Source organism: Mustela nivalis (genome assembly GCF_964662115.1).
Source record: "Mustela nivalis genome assembly, chromosome: 6".
Lineage (NCBI taxonomy): Eukaryota > Metazoa > Chordata > Mammalia > Carnivora > Mustelidae > Mustela > Mustela nivalis.
In genome coordinates, this window is record NC_139025.1 from 151,321,557 (window position 1) to 151,338,050 (window position 16,494).

The 16,494-nt window shown below is 44.5% G+C and overlaps 1 protein-coding gene across 3 annotated transcripts in view; it reads right to left on the bottom strand.

The window, feature by feature from the left end:
* The window catches only part of IQGAP1 (IQ motif containing GTPase activating protein 1), a 101,387-nt gene that overhangs the window by 24,141 nt on the left and 60,752 nt on the right, over positions 1-16,494 (bottom strand). For all 3 annotated transcript variants that reach the window (XM_082736140.1, XM_082736141.1, XM_082736139.1), the window contains 8 exons: positions 7,904-7,994; positions 7,545-7,712; positions 6,657-6,799; positions 1,858-2,028; positions 1,079-1,162; positions 911-982; positions 749-818; positions 162-370 (listed from right to left, as the gene is read on the bottom strand). In XM_082736140.1, the coding sequence (XP_082592266.1) occupies positions 162-370; positions 749-818; positions 911-982; positions 1,079-1,162; positions 1,858-2,028; positions 6,657-6,799; positions 7,545-7,712; positions 7,904-7,994 (1,008 nt within the window). The remainder of the gene's footprint in view (positions 1-161; positions 371-748; positions 819-910; positions 983-1,078; positions 1,163-1,857; positions 2,029-6,656; positions 6,800-7,544; positions 7,713-7,903; positions 7,995-16,494) is intronic.

Sequence of the window (16,494 nt, forward strand, 5' to 3'; positions counted from 1 at the left end):
TTTTGCTACTGAATTATTTTGTTTTTTACGTAATTTTTAAAGAAGGCATTAGCTGAGAAGAAAGCCAGCCTCCACCCTACCTGCAAGTCAGAACAGGTAAGACAGAGGGAACCAAAAGCAGGACAAAGGGCCCCAAGGCCTTTGCGGGTGCCAGATCATACCTGCAGTGTGATTTTATTTTTCACGAGCAGTCCAATTTTGATATCCATGAGATTGAGGTCATTCTCCAGCTGTTGGTTAGAACGAATGAGGGTAATGACCTCCTCCCGCATCTTCATCAGATCAAGTTCCTCCTGAAAATCTTGGTCACTTTGGTCAAGAAGGTGGACAAATTTTCGGACCACGATCATCGGAGGATCCTCAGCATTGACTGACAGAAAGAAAGCGTGTGTCAGACACATAATGCAATTACCAGAAGAAGTTCTAAGTCTTGGGGAAACGTCAGCCTTGTCTTGAAAAAATAACTCGACACACACATAAGATACTTGTTTATTTTTGAGACATGCAAAGGCAACTGGCAAGTGTAGCCTTCTCGGTCATGCCATCGCTATGTTATTATAACAAAGGTTAAGACGGCAAGCATCAAGACATCTAGCCATGGGTTAGCAAAGGGACTTACATCACAAAGCAGCACCCCAGCTCCCAAGCCTTGCCTTCAGAACCCGAAAAGAGATCCGTGGAGAATACCCAGAACCTGGTAGCTCTCAACCACTGCCTCAACTCTTGTCTGCCGAGCACAGTTACTCACTGAGAGTCTTGTAGTCATCACGAGCTTTGTTTGCCCGAATAAAGGCCTGGATTTTGATAATGTCATTTATCTAAGGAACAAAGAAGAAATTCCTTTGTTCATCTGTTCACCAAAAATAGAGCAAAACTAATTCTACTGGTCCTCATCCTCAAGGGTACTTACATGGTCTCGGAAATACTGCAGGCGATCTCTATAGCGCTTTCTAGCCTGGTGCATCCTTGCCAGGGACTGAATCTGTGGAGAAGGGATCCTGGATATTAGAACAGTCGCCCTTCTCAACACAGAGCACACTCACGTCCCCCGCTGAGAAGCGCTGCTGGACTCCCGTACCTTAACAACTTCATCTTTGTGGGCACGCAGGTAAGCTAAGCGATCTTGATATGCCTTCTTCTGCTTGTATCCTCTCCACTGTGACTGAAACCATCAAATATGAGAAGACATATTATTGTCCAAGGAGCAGAGGGAGTTAAAAAAAAGTCTCATCTTTGTCAATTACCCAAATGCAATTCACAATGAAGCTTTCCAAAGAACCATACCCAGTGACAGGAGAATGAGGGCGTGGGCTGTCCCTCCATCAGGGGAGCACAGGGTTACCTCCCCCTTCCCCTATGTTAGCACAGCACTTCAGGCCTTTCAAGGCCACCCACACAGGTTCTCTTATTGGCTCCTTACAACAAATCAGGTGAGGAAGGTAAGTATTAGTATCCCCACTTGCAAACGAGGAAGCAAACTGAGAGGGGCTCACCCCCATCTGGCAGGGGTGGGGACCTGATTGCTAACTTGGAATTCTTCCAGTGACACCACACTACCCTGTCACTGCTGTCAGACCAGATTCAGATCTGACACAAAGGAGCAGTGTTGGAAGACAACGAGGTACCTAGGAAGAACCCTGTCTGGGCCAGACTACTCACCCTGAAAACCCTCCAGCCCACGCCGATCATTCTGATCACAACAATAACAAAGAGGAAGTACTTATCAAAAAAGGGAGAGACCAAGAAGAAGTCAGAGGGCAAAAACCACTCCCACTGGATCGTAAGAGCTAGTGCTTCTTACCCCTGCTCCTGAAGCCCCCTGCCCCCATGCGGTCTGCAGAATGGGCTCTGAGATACCTGAATGCAGGTGATGGCCGGGATTTGTTTCTTCAGGAAGTTCATCCTGGATCGGAACTCTTTTCGAACCAAGTATCCACGGCAGCGAGCCTGCAGCCTGGTGATCAAGCCTTCGTTGGCTAGCCAGAGTTGTTCTCGGTTGTACGCAGCCGTCACCCCCGAGATGGAGCTCTGGAGAAGCAGCCGGTCATGTCAGAGGACACACACGGGGGGCACGGACACTTTGACCACTCTCCTCCCCTGCACACACACCAACCCTCACGCCCAAGTCTGCCCCACGTCTCTAATGAAGCAGTGGGAATGAAGACTTCAGGGCTATTTCCCAGGGCCAAGTTGTTCTCACATCCAAAAAAAAAAAAAAAAGTTGCAAACACACATGTGACCTTTACACACTCACCAACCCAACCCTGCCTGCCAGAAGCATGCTTGCTGACAAGAGAACGGGATGGCAGGTATAACCCAGGAGCCCCTAGAATGCCACAGTCGAGGAAGGACACCACAGGGAAATGGCAGGACTGCAAATGGCCTTCAAAGTAGCCCGGAGTGTGTGGATTGGGACCACAGGCACCGGAGAACCAGCACGCCTTCCAAGAGAGGAATGGAGCCAGGAGACTGATTTTAAGAGAAGCAGCACTGTTATCAGAGCAGCCGGCAGTGGTGAATCAGAACGCTGTTACTGTAATCCAAGTGAGGGGTGACCCGGGGCTGAGCAGGGGTGGCAGCCGCGAAGACAGTGGGAACATCTGGTTACCCCCCTCATATCCACATTCCCCTTTTCCTTGGTATCAGAGTCCTGGTATCGTTTTCTGGCCACCAACATGTGCAAGTAAAAGACTCCATGAGCTGGGGGTGGAAGCAGCCCATGCAGTGTACGCAGTTGTCTGGGGAGACTTCAGGGAAGGCTCCCGAAGAGAGACAGATAGGGGACATCCTGCCTTCTCTGCTCTCCTTCCCTTCCTCCGATTTCCTGCTTGAACTGGTAACTGGATGGCTGATACTCCAAGAGGTTATTATGAATGACAAGGTGACCTTGAGAGTAGAAACACGTGCTAAGAATGGCAGAGCAGAGAGACAGATGGATCCTGGGAACAGACGGCTATGGAGTCACGACACCTTCACTGGACTGCCAGACTTCAGAATTACTTAATGGGAGAAAAAAATTACACCTTTATATACTATTGGGGCCTGTTTTTCTGAGACTGTGTTTGAGATGCCTGCTGGACATCTAGACTGCAAATGGAAAGGCAGACCTGGCGGTTAGGAGAACTGAAGTCCAGAGGTACAAGATTAGGGGGTTCGTAAGCGCCAAAGAGAGAGCTAGAGCCACGGACCTGAATGAGGCCCCAGAGATGATCAAGCAGAAGGGAAGGAGGCCGGGGGCATTCTGTCGTGATTCAGTGGGGGAGAGAAGACGGATTAAGAAGGAGCCCTGGAAAGTGGGAAAACCAGAAGAGAAGCACACTAAAGAGGCCAAAAGAGCCACAAGTTTAAGGAAGAAAACACAGTGAGAGGTCAAATAGGAGGAGATCTCCTAAGTGAACCTGGCAATTAAAAGGCTATCCGTAAGTTCTAAAGCAAGAGTTCTACCAAGGTAAAAGCAGGACGGGAAACCACAGTGCTGTGAGCTAAGAAGTGAATGGTAATGGGGGATGAATTAGTGAGGGGCCAGACTAACTTTCAAGGCATTCAGCATGAAGAAACACATGACAAATCTGTAGGCAAGGCCACATCAGGAAAATGCCACAGGATTTTAAAAATATTTGTCCTTTTTTTCCCTACAATGAAGGCAGCATGCCTACATATGTAGGCTACTATCAGAAATGTACCCTGGGGCCAACGGCATCAGCGTCGGGAAGGGGGAGCCGGTCAGAAATGCAGATTCTTAGGCCTCATCTCATACCCACAGACAATTCAGAAAAGCACAGATCCAGGTTCCCTATGAGAATAACTGGAACTATGAGAAGACAAGGAGCACAAGGTGGTTGAGGAACTGAAAGAATAAAATCAGAGACAATATGAACGATAAGGTTTGGAGAAGAAAATGACTAAGGATTCCATGAAGATCCAAACTGACTCAAAGGGCAGAAGTGGAAAGTGGGAGAATTCAATTTGAGGGCCACTATTTTTTTTAAGGAGGTTAGTGCCTACACCAAAGTGAAGGAACATCCCTCCCCTGTTTAAAATTCTATTAGGTCTATATGCAAAACATTAAGTAGGCGCATCTCTGTGGAAGTTAATGAGATAATTGAAGGGGTGTGCGACTCAAAGTTAAAAATCACTGTTAGAAGAGGTGGCCTGGTTCCTTACTGGGGTATGTCAGGCCCTGGAAACTCACCAAGGCCTTTCCCCACATGCCAGTAGACAGGCCCAGGACTGCTCGTCTCCCCGTAAATGGCCCATGCTCCCCAGTGTCTTTCCCCACAAAGTCCCTTCCCCTTCTCCACGCCTGCTAAAATATGATCTGTGCCATCTTTCTCCAGAACAAAATTAACTGCTTCCTCTACATTCCCTCTACATCACTGTTTTCGAGCATCTGTTTTTGTCTGCCTCTCACTGCAGGACCTCAGTCCCGTGCTATCTTCACCATCACTCCGGGAAGAACAGGAACCCAGAGACTGACACATCTTTACATCCCATCACAGAGTTTGAGCGCTTTCCTTAAATTTTCTCATGGTGAAATCATCAGCAAAGAAGGTGCAACACTGACCAAGAAGGTGAGAAGAGAACTTCAAGCCCGAGGCAGAAACGCATCCCTCTGATAGGTGTTCTGAATAAGGGGACTATCTCACTTTCTGCACATGTGGGCACCGCAGTTTTTCTTCCCAGGATTTGGGAAGTGCTGCCCAACAGAAGCAGATGGCCTGTACTGTCCTCTCCTTCTAGGAATCTCAGTCCGCAGGGCACCTGACAATATCTCAAGGTCATAAATTTGAGCCCCCCCACGGTATGCATAGAGATTACTTAAAAATGAACTAAAATAAAATTAACATTTCTAACTATGACCTAGGGGAGCTCCCTGAACATCTCCCCTCCATACCTTTTCCTCTCTTTTAATGTTATAAGACAACTCTGGTTTAATGCACATGAACCCAGGACCAAGTAATGTTAAAAGTGCACAACAGCCCATCAAGGACACAAACCCTGCAAACTTAGAGGCTCACTTTAAAAACCAGAAGTGGGCATGAGACAAGTACAGACATGACTAAAATTCAAATCCAAGTTGGTTCAATTCTGAATTACTATTAAGTTCTTGGGCGGGAGGCTTCAAATGAAGTTGGAGGGGGAAAGGAAGGGAAGTTTTAAAAGATTCATCGAGGAGGGAAGCCTGTCTGGCTCAGTGGGAAGAGTGTGCACCTCCTGATCTCGGGATCATGAGTTCGAACCCCACATGGGGTATAGAGATTACTTAATAAACTTAAAAAAAAAAAATTGAGGAGGTGACACTTGAGATAGGTAGAAGTTTGACAGATATACATGGCAGGGAAGGGACACCTCATGACAGTCGGGATTAGTGTTGTCCACGACTGCAGCCCTACTGCTTAGACGAGAGCCTGCTACACTCATGGAGGTGGGAGTAACCACTGAATCCATGAGCAACCAGTAAGAATGACCAGCATAAGCAAACACACAGAGGATGGGGGAAAAGCACTTTAAAAGCGGCTATACAGCAATGTCCACAATAGCCAAACTATGGAAAGAACCTAGATGTCCATCAACAGATGAATGGATAAAGAAGATGTGGTATATATACACAATGGAATACTATGCAGCCATCAAAAGAAATGAAAATCTTGCCATTTGTGACGACATGCATGGAACTAGAGGGTACTATGCTTAGCAAAATAAGCCAATCAGAGAAAGACAACTATCATATGATCTCCCTGATATGAGGAAGTGGAGATGCAATGTGGGGGCGGTGGGGGCTAGGAAAAGAAAAAATGAAAGAAGATGGGATTGGGAGGGAGACAAACCATAAAAGACTCAATCTCAAAAAACAGACTGAGGGTTGCTGGGGGGAGGAGGGACGGGAGAGGGTGGTGGGGATATGGACATTGGGGAAGGTATGTGCTATGATGAGTGCTATGAAATGTGTAAACCTGGCGATTCACAGACCTGTACCCCTGGGGATAAAAAGACATTATATGTTTATTAAAAAAATTTTTTTTTAATTTTTTTAAAAAGCGGCTATAAAAACACTGAGCTTATCTGAAAGTGCAGATTACATTTTAAAACAGCACAGTCTGGGGGCACCTGGGTGGCTCAGTGGGTTAAAGGCTCTGCCTTCGGCTCAGGTCATGATCCCAGGGTCCTGGGATCGAGCCCCACATCGGGCTCTCTACTGAGCAGGGAGCCTCTTTCCTCCTCTTTGTCTGCCTACTTGTGATCTCTGTCTCTCAAATAAATAAATAAAATCTTAAAAAAAAATAAATAAAAATAAAACAGCACAGCCTGGAGTTTGTAGGATAGTCAGAAAAGACTGGAAAGGTAAATCAGAGATTAATAGTCACTGCATTTAACAAGCAGTTCAAGCAACTTTTCATTTTTCTTTTTTCCTAATCAACCAACTTTACTTTAGTGAGCACATAATTTACCAAACTTCATTCTATAGCTCAGATGCCTTACTAATTTACGTACTTAGTCATCTCCTCAACCACTAGGAAAAAACGAGCTCACACAGTTCATTATATAGCCTTAATTTTAGTCCAGGGCTTCTAAGCACAGGCCCTGTCCTCCTCACTAGTATTGGCTCTAGAACACGTTCTCTCAGCTTTTTCTCTTTGTGAGGAAATGGGACCTACCTGGATCTCCTCCCGAGAAAGCTGCATTGAATTCTGCACGAAGTCTGGGGGCTCCTCCCATCCCCCTTCCTGGGTCTCCAGGTTGTGGTAGTAGTAGTATCCACCTTTCACCCAGTGCTTCACCCACTTGCTGTTATTATCTCCTGACAGAAAATAAAGGGTGGATAAAGAGACCCGGAGCCACATCCCACACTCATGCATCCAACACTGCAGGATTATTCTAGCCCGGGTAACAGTCCAAACAGAACCATTCCAAACCCTGTACCTCGCATTCATAAGAGTAAGGGGCATCCTAAGTCCCTCTAAATCACAGTTTTGTGGTGTCTCATTTAGCTCAGTCATTTTTATGTTATAAAAAGAGAATATGAAGTCCAATTGTGGATCTGACCTTGACTAACTTTGTTTCTTCCAAATCAGCATCTAAGACCTTCCATGTCAGAAAACCATTCCAATAAAAAGATCTGCAACCATTCGGCCTCTCCAGTTAATAAACAAGAAGGCCATGCAACAGGATGAAAAATCTTATCTTTATTCCCCTCTTTTTGCAGATAAACGACTTTTAACTCTTTATAGACTTAGGTGATCAGAACTCTGATTGCCCTATGAAATGTTGCCCTATTAAAGATAAATTGTCAAATACTTGGATCCTTCTTGCTTTTTCAGAAAATTGACCTTTTTAACACAGCTGCTCTCAAAGGGGGTGGGGAGGTGGGAATATATATACATGTATTTTTAAAATAGGGATATTATCTCTTTAGGAGCTCTAAAATAAGCCTAAATACTGTGCCTCTATACTAAAGTATATTTCCCTACAGCTGCCTCTACCCCCCATGCCCCTAGAGTCAAGCTTTTCCTTTCAGGGCATATATTTATGTCCCCAAAACTCACCTGCTGCCAGTTTCTTCTTCTTGGCCTCAGCAAGGTCACTTTGGTAAGTCTCACCACATTCGGGGATGACTCCATACAAGCCGACATCAGGGGAACGAAGGGCACTCAGTGTCTTGCCAACATCACCACCGTCCACTGCCTCATTAATGGCATAGATTCCTAGGGCAACTATCCCGGAAGAGAATCGTCACCAGAACAGTTTAGGAAGTGTCTAAAGTCACACACTACTTCACCCACTGTCTGCCTCCTGGCAAACTGCCCCTGCCCACACCCCATCTCTCTGCCAAGCTGAACGCTGAAACAGGAGCACGGCGTCACCCCACTCGCCATGGGAACAGAAATAAACCACGGATACGTACACCTCTGTGCTTCCTGGGTGTCTTTGTTGGACTGCCAGATCCCACCTTGAATTTCATCCAACCACAACACAGCTGACTCATCCTGGGTTTCCTACGTACCACGAGAAAGCAAAACAACATCAGAGGTAAGGAATTAGGGTACAAGACATCAATGGGGTTTTGGGGACTCGATCACATGAAGAAGGAGTTTCAAACACATCAGACACACCAAATAGTCAAATGAAAGAGGCTGGGCATCAACAACCCGGTAGAAGAGTACAAGAGACACGCCTCAGATGCAGCTGACGCGTGCGGGAAGATGAAGGCGAATGGTTTGGGAGGTCAAGAGGAGCTAGAAGTGGCAAAAGGACCAACTGGCAAGGGGCCCAGGGACTTCATTAGTGTGACAGGGGCCACCCTATGAATATGAACATGTGGTACTTTTTAAAAAGCCTCCTTGGGCAACAACACTGACATTCTTTATGATGACAGTTTTTAAGAGCATCAGACTTTATCACTGGTAAAGCCAGGAGCCATTACAGGCAATCTAACATACCCCACCCCTTTAGATTCTAAAACTTGAATGTTAAATCAGTTGTGGGAAACTTAAAAACACATTTTCACACAGAAACATAATAAATGGTGATTAGTTTCCTTGGTATGGCCAACAAAGGCCTCACAGGTCCATAGTGTGGTCTGAGTTGAATACTGGGGACACAAATGAAATAGCAGTGTTGGCTTACTTCCCTCTTTCTAAATATGTCTTGGGCTTTGTTTTTTTTTTTCCAAGAGAGAGACCACATGAGCTGGCAGGGGTGGGGGTGAAGGGGAGAAGGAGAGAGAGAATCTAAAGCAGGCTCCTCACCTAGCACAGAGCCTGACATGGGGCTCGATCTCACCACCCTGAAATCATGACCTGAGGCAAAATCAAGAGTCAATGCTTAACTGACCAAAGCACCCCCAATTTTTTTTTTTTTTCAGAGCTTACTGGCAATCATTTGCTCTGAAAGGCTTTTTTTTTTTTTTTTTTAAAGATTTTGAGATCACAAGTAGGCAGAGGCAGGCAAAGAGAGAGAGGGAAGCAGGCTCCCCGCTGAGCAGACAACCTGTTGCAGGGCTCGATCCCAGGACCCTGAGATCATGACCTGAGCTGAAGGCAGAGGCTTAACCCACTGAGCCACCCACATGCCCTCTGAAAGGCATTTTAAGTAGAACTGGACTGCCATAAATAGCCTTCCAGTGTCCACGAATCTGGCTACCACTCTCTGATTTGGGCAAGTGGCTTCGGGAGCAGCCCCGGGACTCCATGCTCTGGGGGCACGGGCAACACGGTCCATACCCTGCCGCTGCCTAGTCTCAGCCCAAGAGTCAGAGATGGAAACCTCTGACACCGACGTAGCTTTCAGGGGTCATACTGGGGTTACAGAGGTTTCAACTGTCTCCAACAGGGTCGTCTGTTCGCTCATGTTTCCAATTCGGTAGATGAAGATGGGAGTCTTCTCCACAGGAGGTGAGGAACCTCAGGTTTTCACACGGCCAGGCTGACAGCATCACATTTGAGACGATCCTGGCAGAGCCAACAAAATTAACTGCTTCTCGGGCTCGAGCTACTAGCCTTCGGGGTAAATGGCAGATCAAAACCCCACTCTGACTGTCTGGTGTAAATATGATCTGCCAGTGAGACAACGGGGTGGGGGTGGGGCAGGAACCACAACGATGGTGCCAGATGAAGCAGGGTCTGGGCTCGGAGGCCAAGTGGAACTTTTCACCACTCGCAGGAGGCCCACCAGCCGAAGTCGCCAAAGCTCAGAGAAGGCCTCACCTCCCCCCCACATTACTGTGGAGGGAGACACAATGTTTCACTCGGCAAAGCCAAGCCGTCCCCAATTCCTGCCATTTATAAAACACACTGATGACAGAGAAGGCCCAAGGCAGGCCACTGACACTGAAAGCAATGATCTACTCCTTTGAAATGCAGTTTGCAACGAAAGATCATTTAAGCAAACTATGGTAAGTGCTGGGCTTCGAATCCCAAGGGGGCACTGTCCCAATTTTAAGAAAATGATGGTGGGAACAAATCACCACAGAGCTGCAGAAGCTCGCGAGCTTCTACTGCCTGTCCCTGTCCGTTACTGCAAACAGAAAAATGGCCACACACGATCCCCCTAGAATCACACGAACAAATTCCGGAAATGCCAAGCACGAGTTTCAGGGTGACACAGGAGGATGAGGGAGCCACAGCTCTGGGACGGTGTGAACAGAGAGATCCTCAGTGAGAGGGCTGGAGGCGCAGGCTCCAACAGAGGAAGCCTGAAAATCCTCTCATGTAAAAACAGAAGTATTTCCACAGAACCAGGCTCTTTGGGGTTCGCTTTTAAGTTAATTACCCATCAGACTGATACCTCTGAGCAGAATCTGCTACATGCAGAGCCAGGAGGTTTGGCACAGGAAGGCACAGCTTACTAAGAATTCTGCCTGTTCAGAGTTGTGCCTTCTCTCTGCCCCAGGCGGACTAGAGCAGAACCATGAATGCATATCCGAGTGTCCTCCCCTAAGAAGCAGGGAGCAGAGCTACAGTATGGAAGGCAAGAGAAGGAGAACAGATGGGTGTCGCAGGTGTGTCTGGGGGAAAATGATACAGAAATACTGGGAAAAAGAGGCGGCATACACCCCCTCATCCCAGGGCAAGGAAAGAACAGGTTCTCTCAGCTCTGATCAGATCCAGTAAGATGACAAAAGCCCCAGATTCCCCTGCACACTCTAAAGAGATCACCCAAGATTAACACAAATCACTGAGCAGAGAGTTACAATCTCTGGGCTAGGTGCTGTGGAGATTACGGAGATAAAAAAGATTTAAAGTGAAAATGCTACATAAAATATGCTGAAATACTGCTACTAACAACGCTAATGCTGAGCCAACTGGCTCCATTTCAGGAAAGGTGAAGAGACAGAAACCAGAAATAAGAGCCAAAAAAGTGGGCAGTGACTATAGGTAAAAGAGGTGGAGAAGCCACAAATTATGGGAAAAGGAAAGGGACAAGGAGCAAAAGAACAGCTATCATACACGTACACGCACATGTGTGTGTAAAGCACAGACTCGCACACCTTGAGAGGGCACTTCTTACCCCTTAATATGTCCTTAGAAGTCTCTCCTGTTATATGCAGCATGGTTTGCATGTGTGAGGATAAATAAAATCCAGGCTGCAGCGGATCATGTGTACATGTATGCAACATATGTAAGAGTTTATCTGTCATCACACATGCAAACCATGCTGCATATAAACTCTGCCACACATGCCATATACACATGTAGACACACACATATATGAACCTGAATCTCTACAACAGATGCATCAACTACGCACCACAAGCACTGAACATCCAGAATGCAGCAGAATCGTGTGGCCCGCTGGATTAGGTACAGTAATCCTTCAGTTACGGCACAGAAGCGGTGTGCCAAACAAAAGTATTTCAATATCCCAGCAACTGAGACAGTCACATAGGTGCATACCAGCTTATTTTTAGCTACATGCATGTCTGTCTGTGTACACACATACTATAGGGTGGGGGAACAGAACAGAGATTTACCAGTCATTCCTTCAGAATCCCTGATACCCATGGCTTGGCATTCAGATATTACTGACCAATACTGACTGAAAGCCACAGCAAGGCTGTCTTCCTTTGAACTTAGAGCTTGCCCAGTGCAAACAGCTTTTTCTCCAGGGGCATTTACCAAAAAGAGAAAGAGGCACTTGTTTAATATCACAGACGTCTACAGCAGTGGATAAAAATGTAGGCAAACAATAAGCTAACCCAAAAGATTAAAAAAAAAAAAGTTTGAGAATGAGACGTGCAGAGAGCTTTGAAAAGTCTCTGACATGCTCCTGAGATGGAAATCCAGAAGGCCAGATGCACGTGCAAGCTGTGCGCATGCTCAGAAGACATCTGGTAAGGCTGTAAGGGCTCATCTCTGGCTGACCTTGAGGTTCTGTGCAAGCATGAAGCGAGGGCTAAGGCAGAACTGTAAACTGCCTGGCTGAGTAGTGAAGGTGTGCCCCAACATGCACACTGGCCCTCTGCAAAGGCTGGGAGCTTTACTGATTCTAGGCATTTAAAAATCCTCTGCCTACGGGTGCCTGGGTGGCTCAGTCAGTTAAAGGTCCAACTCCTGGTTTCTGCTCAGGTCATGATCTTGGGGTCGTGGGACGGAGCCTCGTGTTGGGCTCCACACTCAGCCAAGAGTCTACTTGTCCCCCTCCCTTTGTCCCTTTCCCTGACCCCACTCACTCACTCTCAAATAAGTAAATAAATAAAAAAAATATTTTTTAAAAAATTAAAATATTCTGCATCATCATTAGCTGATCTGTAGCTAATCGAGCAGACTTCAGTAGCCACACATGACTTAATAGAATTGAAAGTCACCAAACAAACAACAGTAACAAACATAACAATAAACCCTGAGGAAGGGATAGACTCTTATTTCTAGAGTTACCCAGTAATCCCACGGTTGGGTATTTACCCAAAGAATACAAAAACACTAAGTGAAAAGCCTTATGTTTTCTGCAACATTATTTACAATAGCCATATTACAGATGCAGCCCAAGTGCCCATCAACAGATGAATGGGTAAAGGAGATAGGGTAAACGGCATACTACAAAGCCATAAAAAAATAGACTCTTGCATTTGCAATAACATGGATGGGACTAGAGAGTATGATGCTAAGTAAGTTAAGCCAGTCAGAGACAAATATCATACGATTTCCCTCATATGTGGAATTTAAGAAACAAAGCAAATGAGCAGTTTCTTGACAAACCAAAAAACTGGACTCTCAATTATAGAGAACATGCTGATGGTTACCAGAATGGAGGGGAGTAGGAGAATGGGCGAAACAGGAGATGTGGATTAAAGATCACCCCCATGATGAGCACTGAGTAATGCACAGAATTGCTGAATCACTGTCTTGTATACCTGAAACTAATGTAACAGTGTATGTTAATTATACTGGAATTAAAATTTTTAAAGGAAGAAGAAAAGACAATTCTATGAAACTACCAAAGTGGGGGGTGGGGGGAAGAAAGAAAGAAACAGGAAAGCATGGTTCAAACAGGAAAAAAAGGAAACAAAGACTTAACTCAGCTATTTCCAATCTGCTCAAAGAATTAAAGAAAACCATGTCTAAAGAACCAAAAAGATAAGAACAATATCTCACCAAAGAATAACAATAAAGAGACAGAAATTTATTTAAAAAGAACAAAATGAAATTCTGGAGTTGAAAAGTACAGTAACTGCAATGAAAAATTCACTAGAGGGATTTCAGCATGCAAAAGAAATAATCGGTGAACTTGAAGACAGGTCGATTTAAATTAGTCTGAGGAGTAATCTCCAGACTGAGGAACAGTAAAAAAAAAGAATGAGGAAAAATGAACCAAGCCTCAAAAACCTGTGGACACCATTTATAATACCAATCTATGCATAATGGAATTCCCAGAAGGCAATGAGAAACAGTAGGAAGCATACAGAACACTTGAAGAAAATCTGAACTGACCTATAACAAATACAGACATGGAATTAGTAATCAAAACACATTCTACAAAAACAAAACAAAACAAAACCCAAAACACAAGACCACATGACTTCACTGGTGAATTCTACCAAATGTTTAAAGGCAGTCGACACCAACCCTTTAGAAACTCTTCTAAAACCTCCAAGAGGAAGTAAAGCTTCCCAGTTCAGTCTATGAGGCCAGTAATTACCCTAATATCAAAACCAGACACAAAGATATCACAAGAAAACTACAGACCAAATTTAAATTAAGATATTTTGCTTGCTAAATTTAGAACTCAGATGATTATTTTTAAAACCACTCCCAAAATGGCTAGAGGAACTAATAAGCTAAGGCCTAAAAAAAAGCCAATTTACCAAATATGCAGTCTACTAAAGCCAAGCCTGGCAGTATGAAGCAAATTTTCCTCTAACCTGCCCCCCTCCCTTCTCCTCCTTTGATGAACTCTCAAAGTTATTTCCCAGCAAAAGGAAATGCTTCAAACTCTAGTCACATCCTCTAAAACTTTAACTGCCAGGACCCAAACAAAAGGAACAGTCAGGCTTACAGCATGAGTGAGAGCAGGTACAAGTTATACCCTCCAACGACTCTCTCCTTTTTCAGAGGTTGCCTTTTTTTTAGAGAACCAGATCTAGGTTATTCGCCCAAAGCCCACGCCTCTGTCCATCAGACACAAGATTCCTTCCAGACTTATGTGGTAGCAAAAACAAACACCGCCACCATTGCCTTCCCAAAACTACTGCAGCCAGGCCCCAAGTTAGAGATTCTGAATCAGCAGGAACAGAGTTAAAGCTTAGAAATCTGTATTTTAAAAATGACTTTCCAAGTGTTTTAATAATCAGCCAAGTTTGAGAGGCTCTGATCCAAATGATCCCAAATTAATATCCAAGACAGAGAACTCCATTTACAACTTCCCTACAGCCAACTGCTTCTCACCCAAGTAGATGAAATCAGTTGATCCCTTTTTCTAAGTTTCCTGACTACACAACAGGAGCTGTGTTTCAACATTCAGCACAACCATGTGCCTCTTAAATGAAACCTCCTACTTGCCACATTTACATGATTAGGACATGGTAATGCCAACTACTCTCCTGACAATGGAATCAAAGGGGACCTGTCAACAGTATAGTATTACCCACACTCTTCTATCCCAACCCAAACTTAACAGAGCCTGCATAGGTGTGAGTATACAAAAGCTCCAATAAACACAGAAGCCCTGGTCTGTTTTTCTACCTTTGATTTTCCAGAAAGAATCTGACCCCCTAAATTAAGAATTTCTTTTAGAGGGGCACTGGGCTGGCCCTGTCAGTAGAGCAACTCTTGATCTCAGGATTGGAAGTTTAAGGACCACCCTGGGTATAGAGGTTACATACATTTTTTTAAAAATTGAAAAAAAAAAAAAAAAAAGAATTTCATTTATTTCTTCTGCTTGTTACGAGAACCTCATTATAGGGAGCCTCTAAGTCAGAAAAGAAAAGTATCGTCCTTCCAACAATGAATTGTTATTAGTTAGGAAGAACCTAAAAGGAGATCAATCACAATTAGAAAACAGAACTATGCCTTAACCATGGAACTAATATCTGAGGGTCTACTACATACAAAGCAACTTCCTACTCAGCAACATGATAAGAGGAGGTATAAATCTTGTCCATATCCTCAACAAGCTGGCTGAGAGGTAAGACAAACTTTTTAAATGATATGCTTGTGTTATAATCAGCTACAAAAGTCCTCCTATGCTCCTATGCTCCTATGTTCATAGCAGCATTGCTCCTAATAGCTATAAAACAGAAACAACCCATGTCCATCAACTGATGAATAGATAAAAGGAGCTAAAGCCACACAATGGAATATAATTTGACCGTAAAAAGAAATGATGTACTACCAGTACATGCTACAACTTGGATAAACCACGCTAAGTGAAAGAAGCCAGTCACAAAGGACCACATGTTAATGATTCCATGTCCGTGAAATGTCCAGAACAGGCAAATCCATAGACAGAAGTAGACTTCTGGTTGCCTTGAGCTGGAGAGATCGAGGGAAAATGAGAAGTGACTTATGAAAGCCAGATTTCCTTTGGAGTGATAAAAGTGTTCTAAAGTTGACTGCAGCGGTGGTCGCACAATTCTGTCATGACTGAACACCATGGAAATGTATACTCTGAAATGGTGAGATCTAGGCTATGTGAATTATATCTCAATAAAGTTATCATAAATACATGACATTATCTGCTAAAGCTTAACGCATGTACATTCCCTATGGTGCGTAAGTTCTACTCCTAAATGTACACCTAATAAAAATGATAATGTATTTACCAAGAGACATGTACTAAAATATTCAAAGAAGCATCATTTGTAATAGCCAAAAAGTGGGAAGCAATTCAAAATTTCCAATAACAGAATCTAGAACCACAGAGGGGAATGGGACACAACAGTAAGAATGAACAAACTATTGCTTCTTGCAACCACACAGATGAATTTCACTAATACTATTTTGGGCAGAAGAAGCTGGAAGCAAAAGAGTATGTAATGTATGGACTCCTATACCGTTCTAATACCGTTTTAAAACAGGCAAAAAATCAACTGTGGTGTTAAAAATCAGGATGGTGGTTCCCAGCAGGTGGGACAGTAGGAGATGGACGAGGGCAGAATGGGATGCAGCACACTGTTCTGTTAAGTTTTTCCCAGGTATGCTCAACTTTTGAAAATTTATACAACTGCATACTTACATAACTTACACATTTTTTGGATCTTACACTTTGACACAGAATTTACTTAACGAGACACAAGAATGGGGGCACCTGGGTGTCTCAATTGGTTTAGCATCTGTCTGACTCTTTATTTCAGCTCAGGTCATGATCTCAGGGTCGTGAGGTCAAGACCCAAGTCAAGACCACACTGGGCATGAAGCCTGTTTAAGATTCTCTTTCTCCCTCTCCCTCTATCCCTCCCACCCCTTCCTTCTCTTAAAAAAGAAAGAGATAGAAATAGGGATGTGTTTACAACAAGAACAACAGAGAACCACACACACACACAAAGTCGGAACATGTACT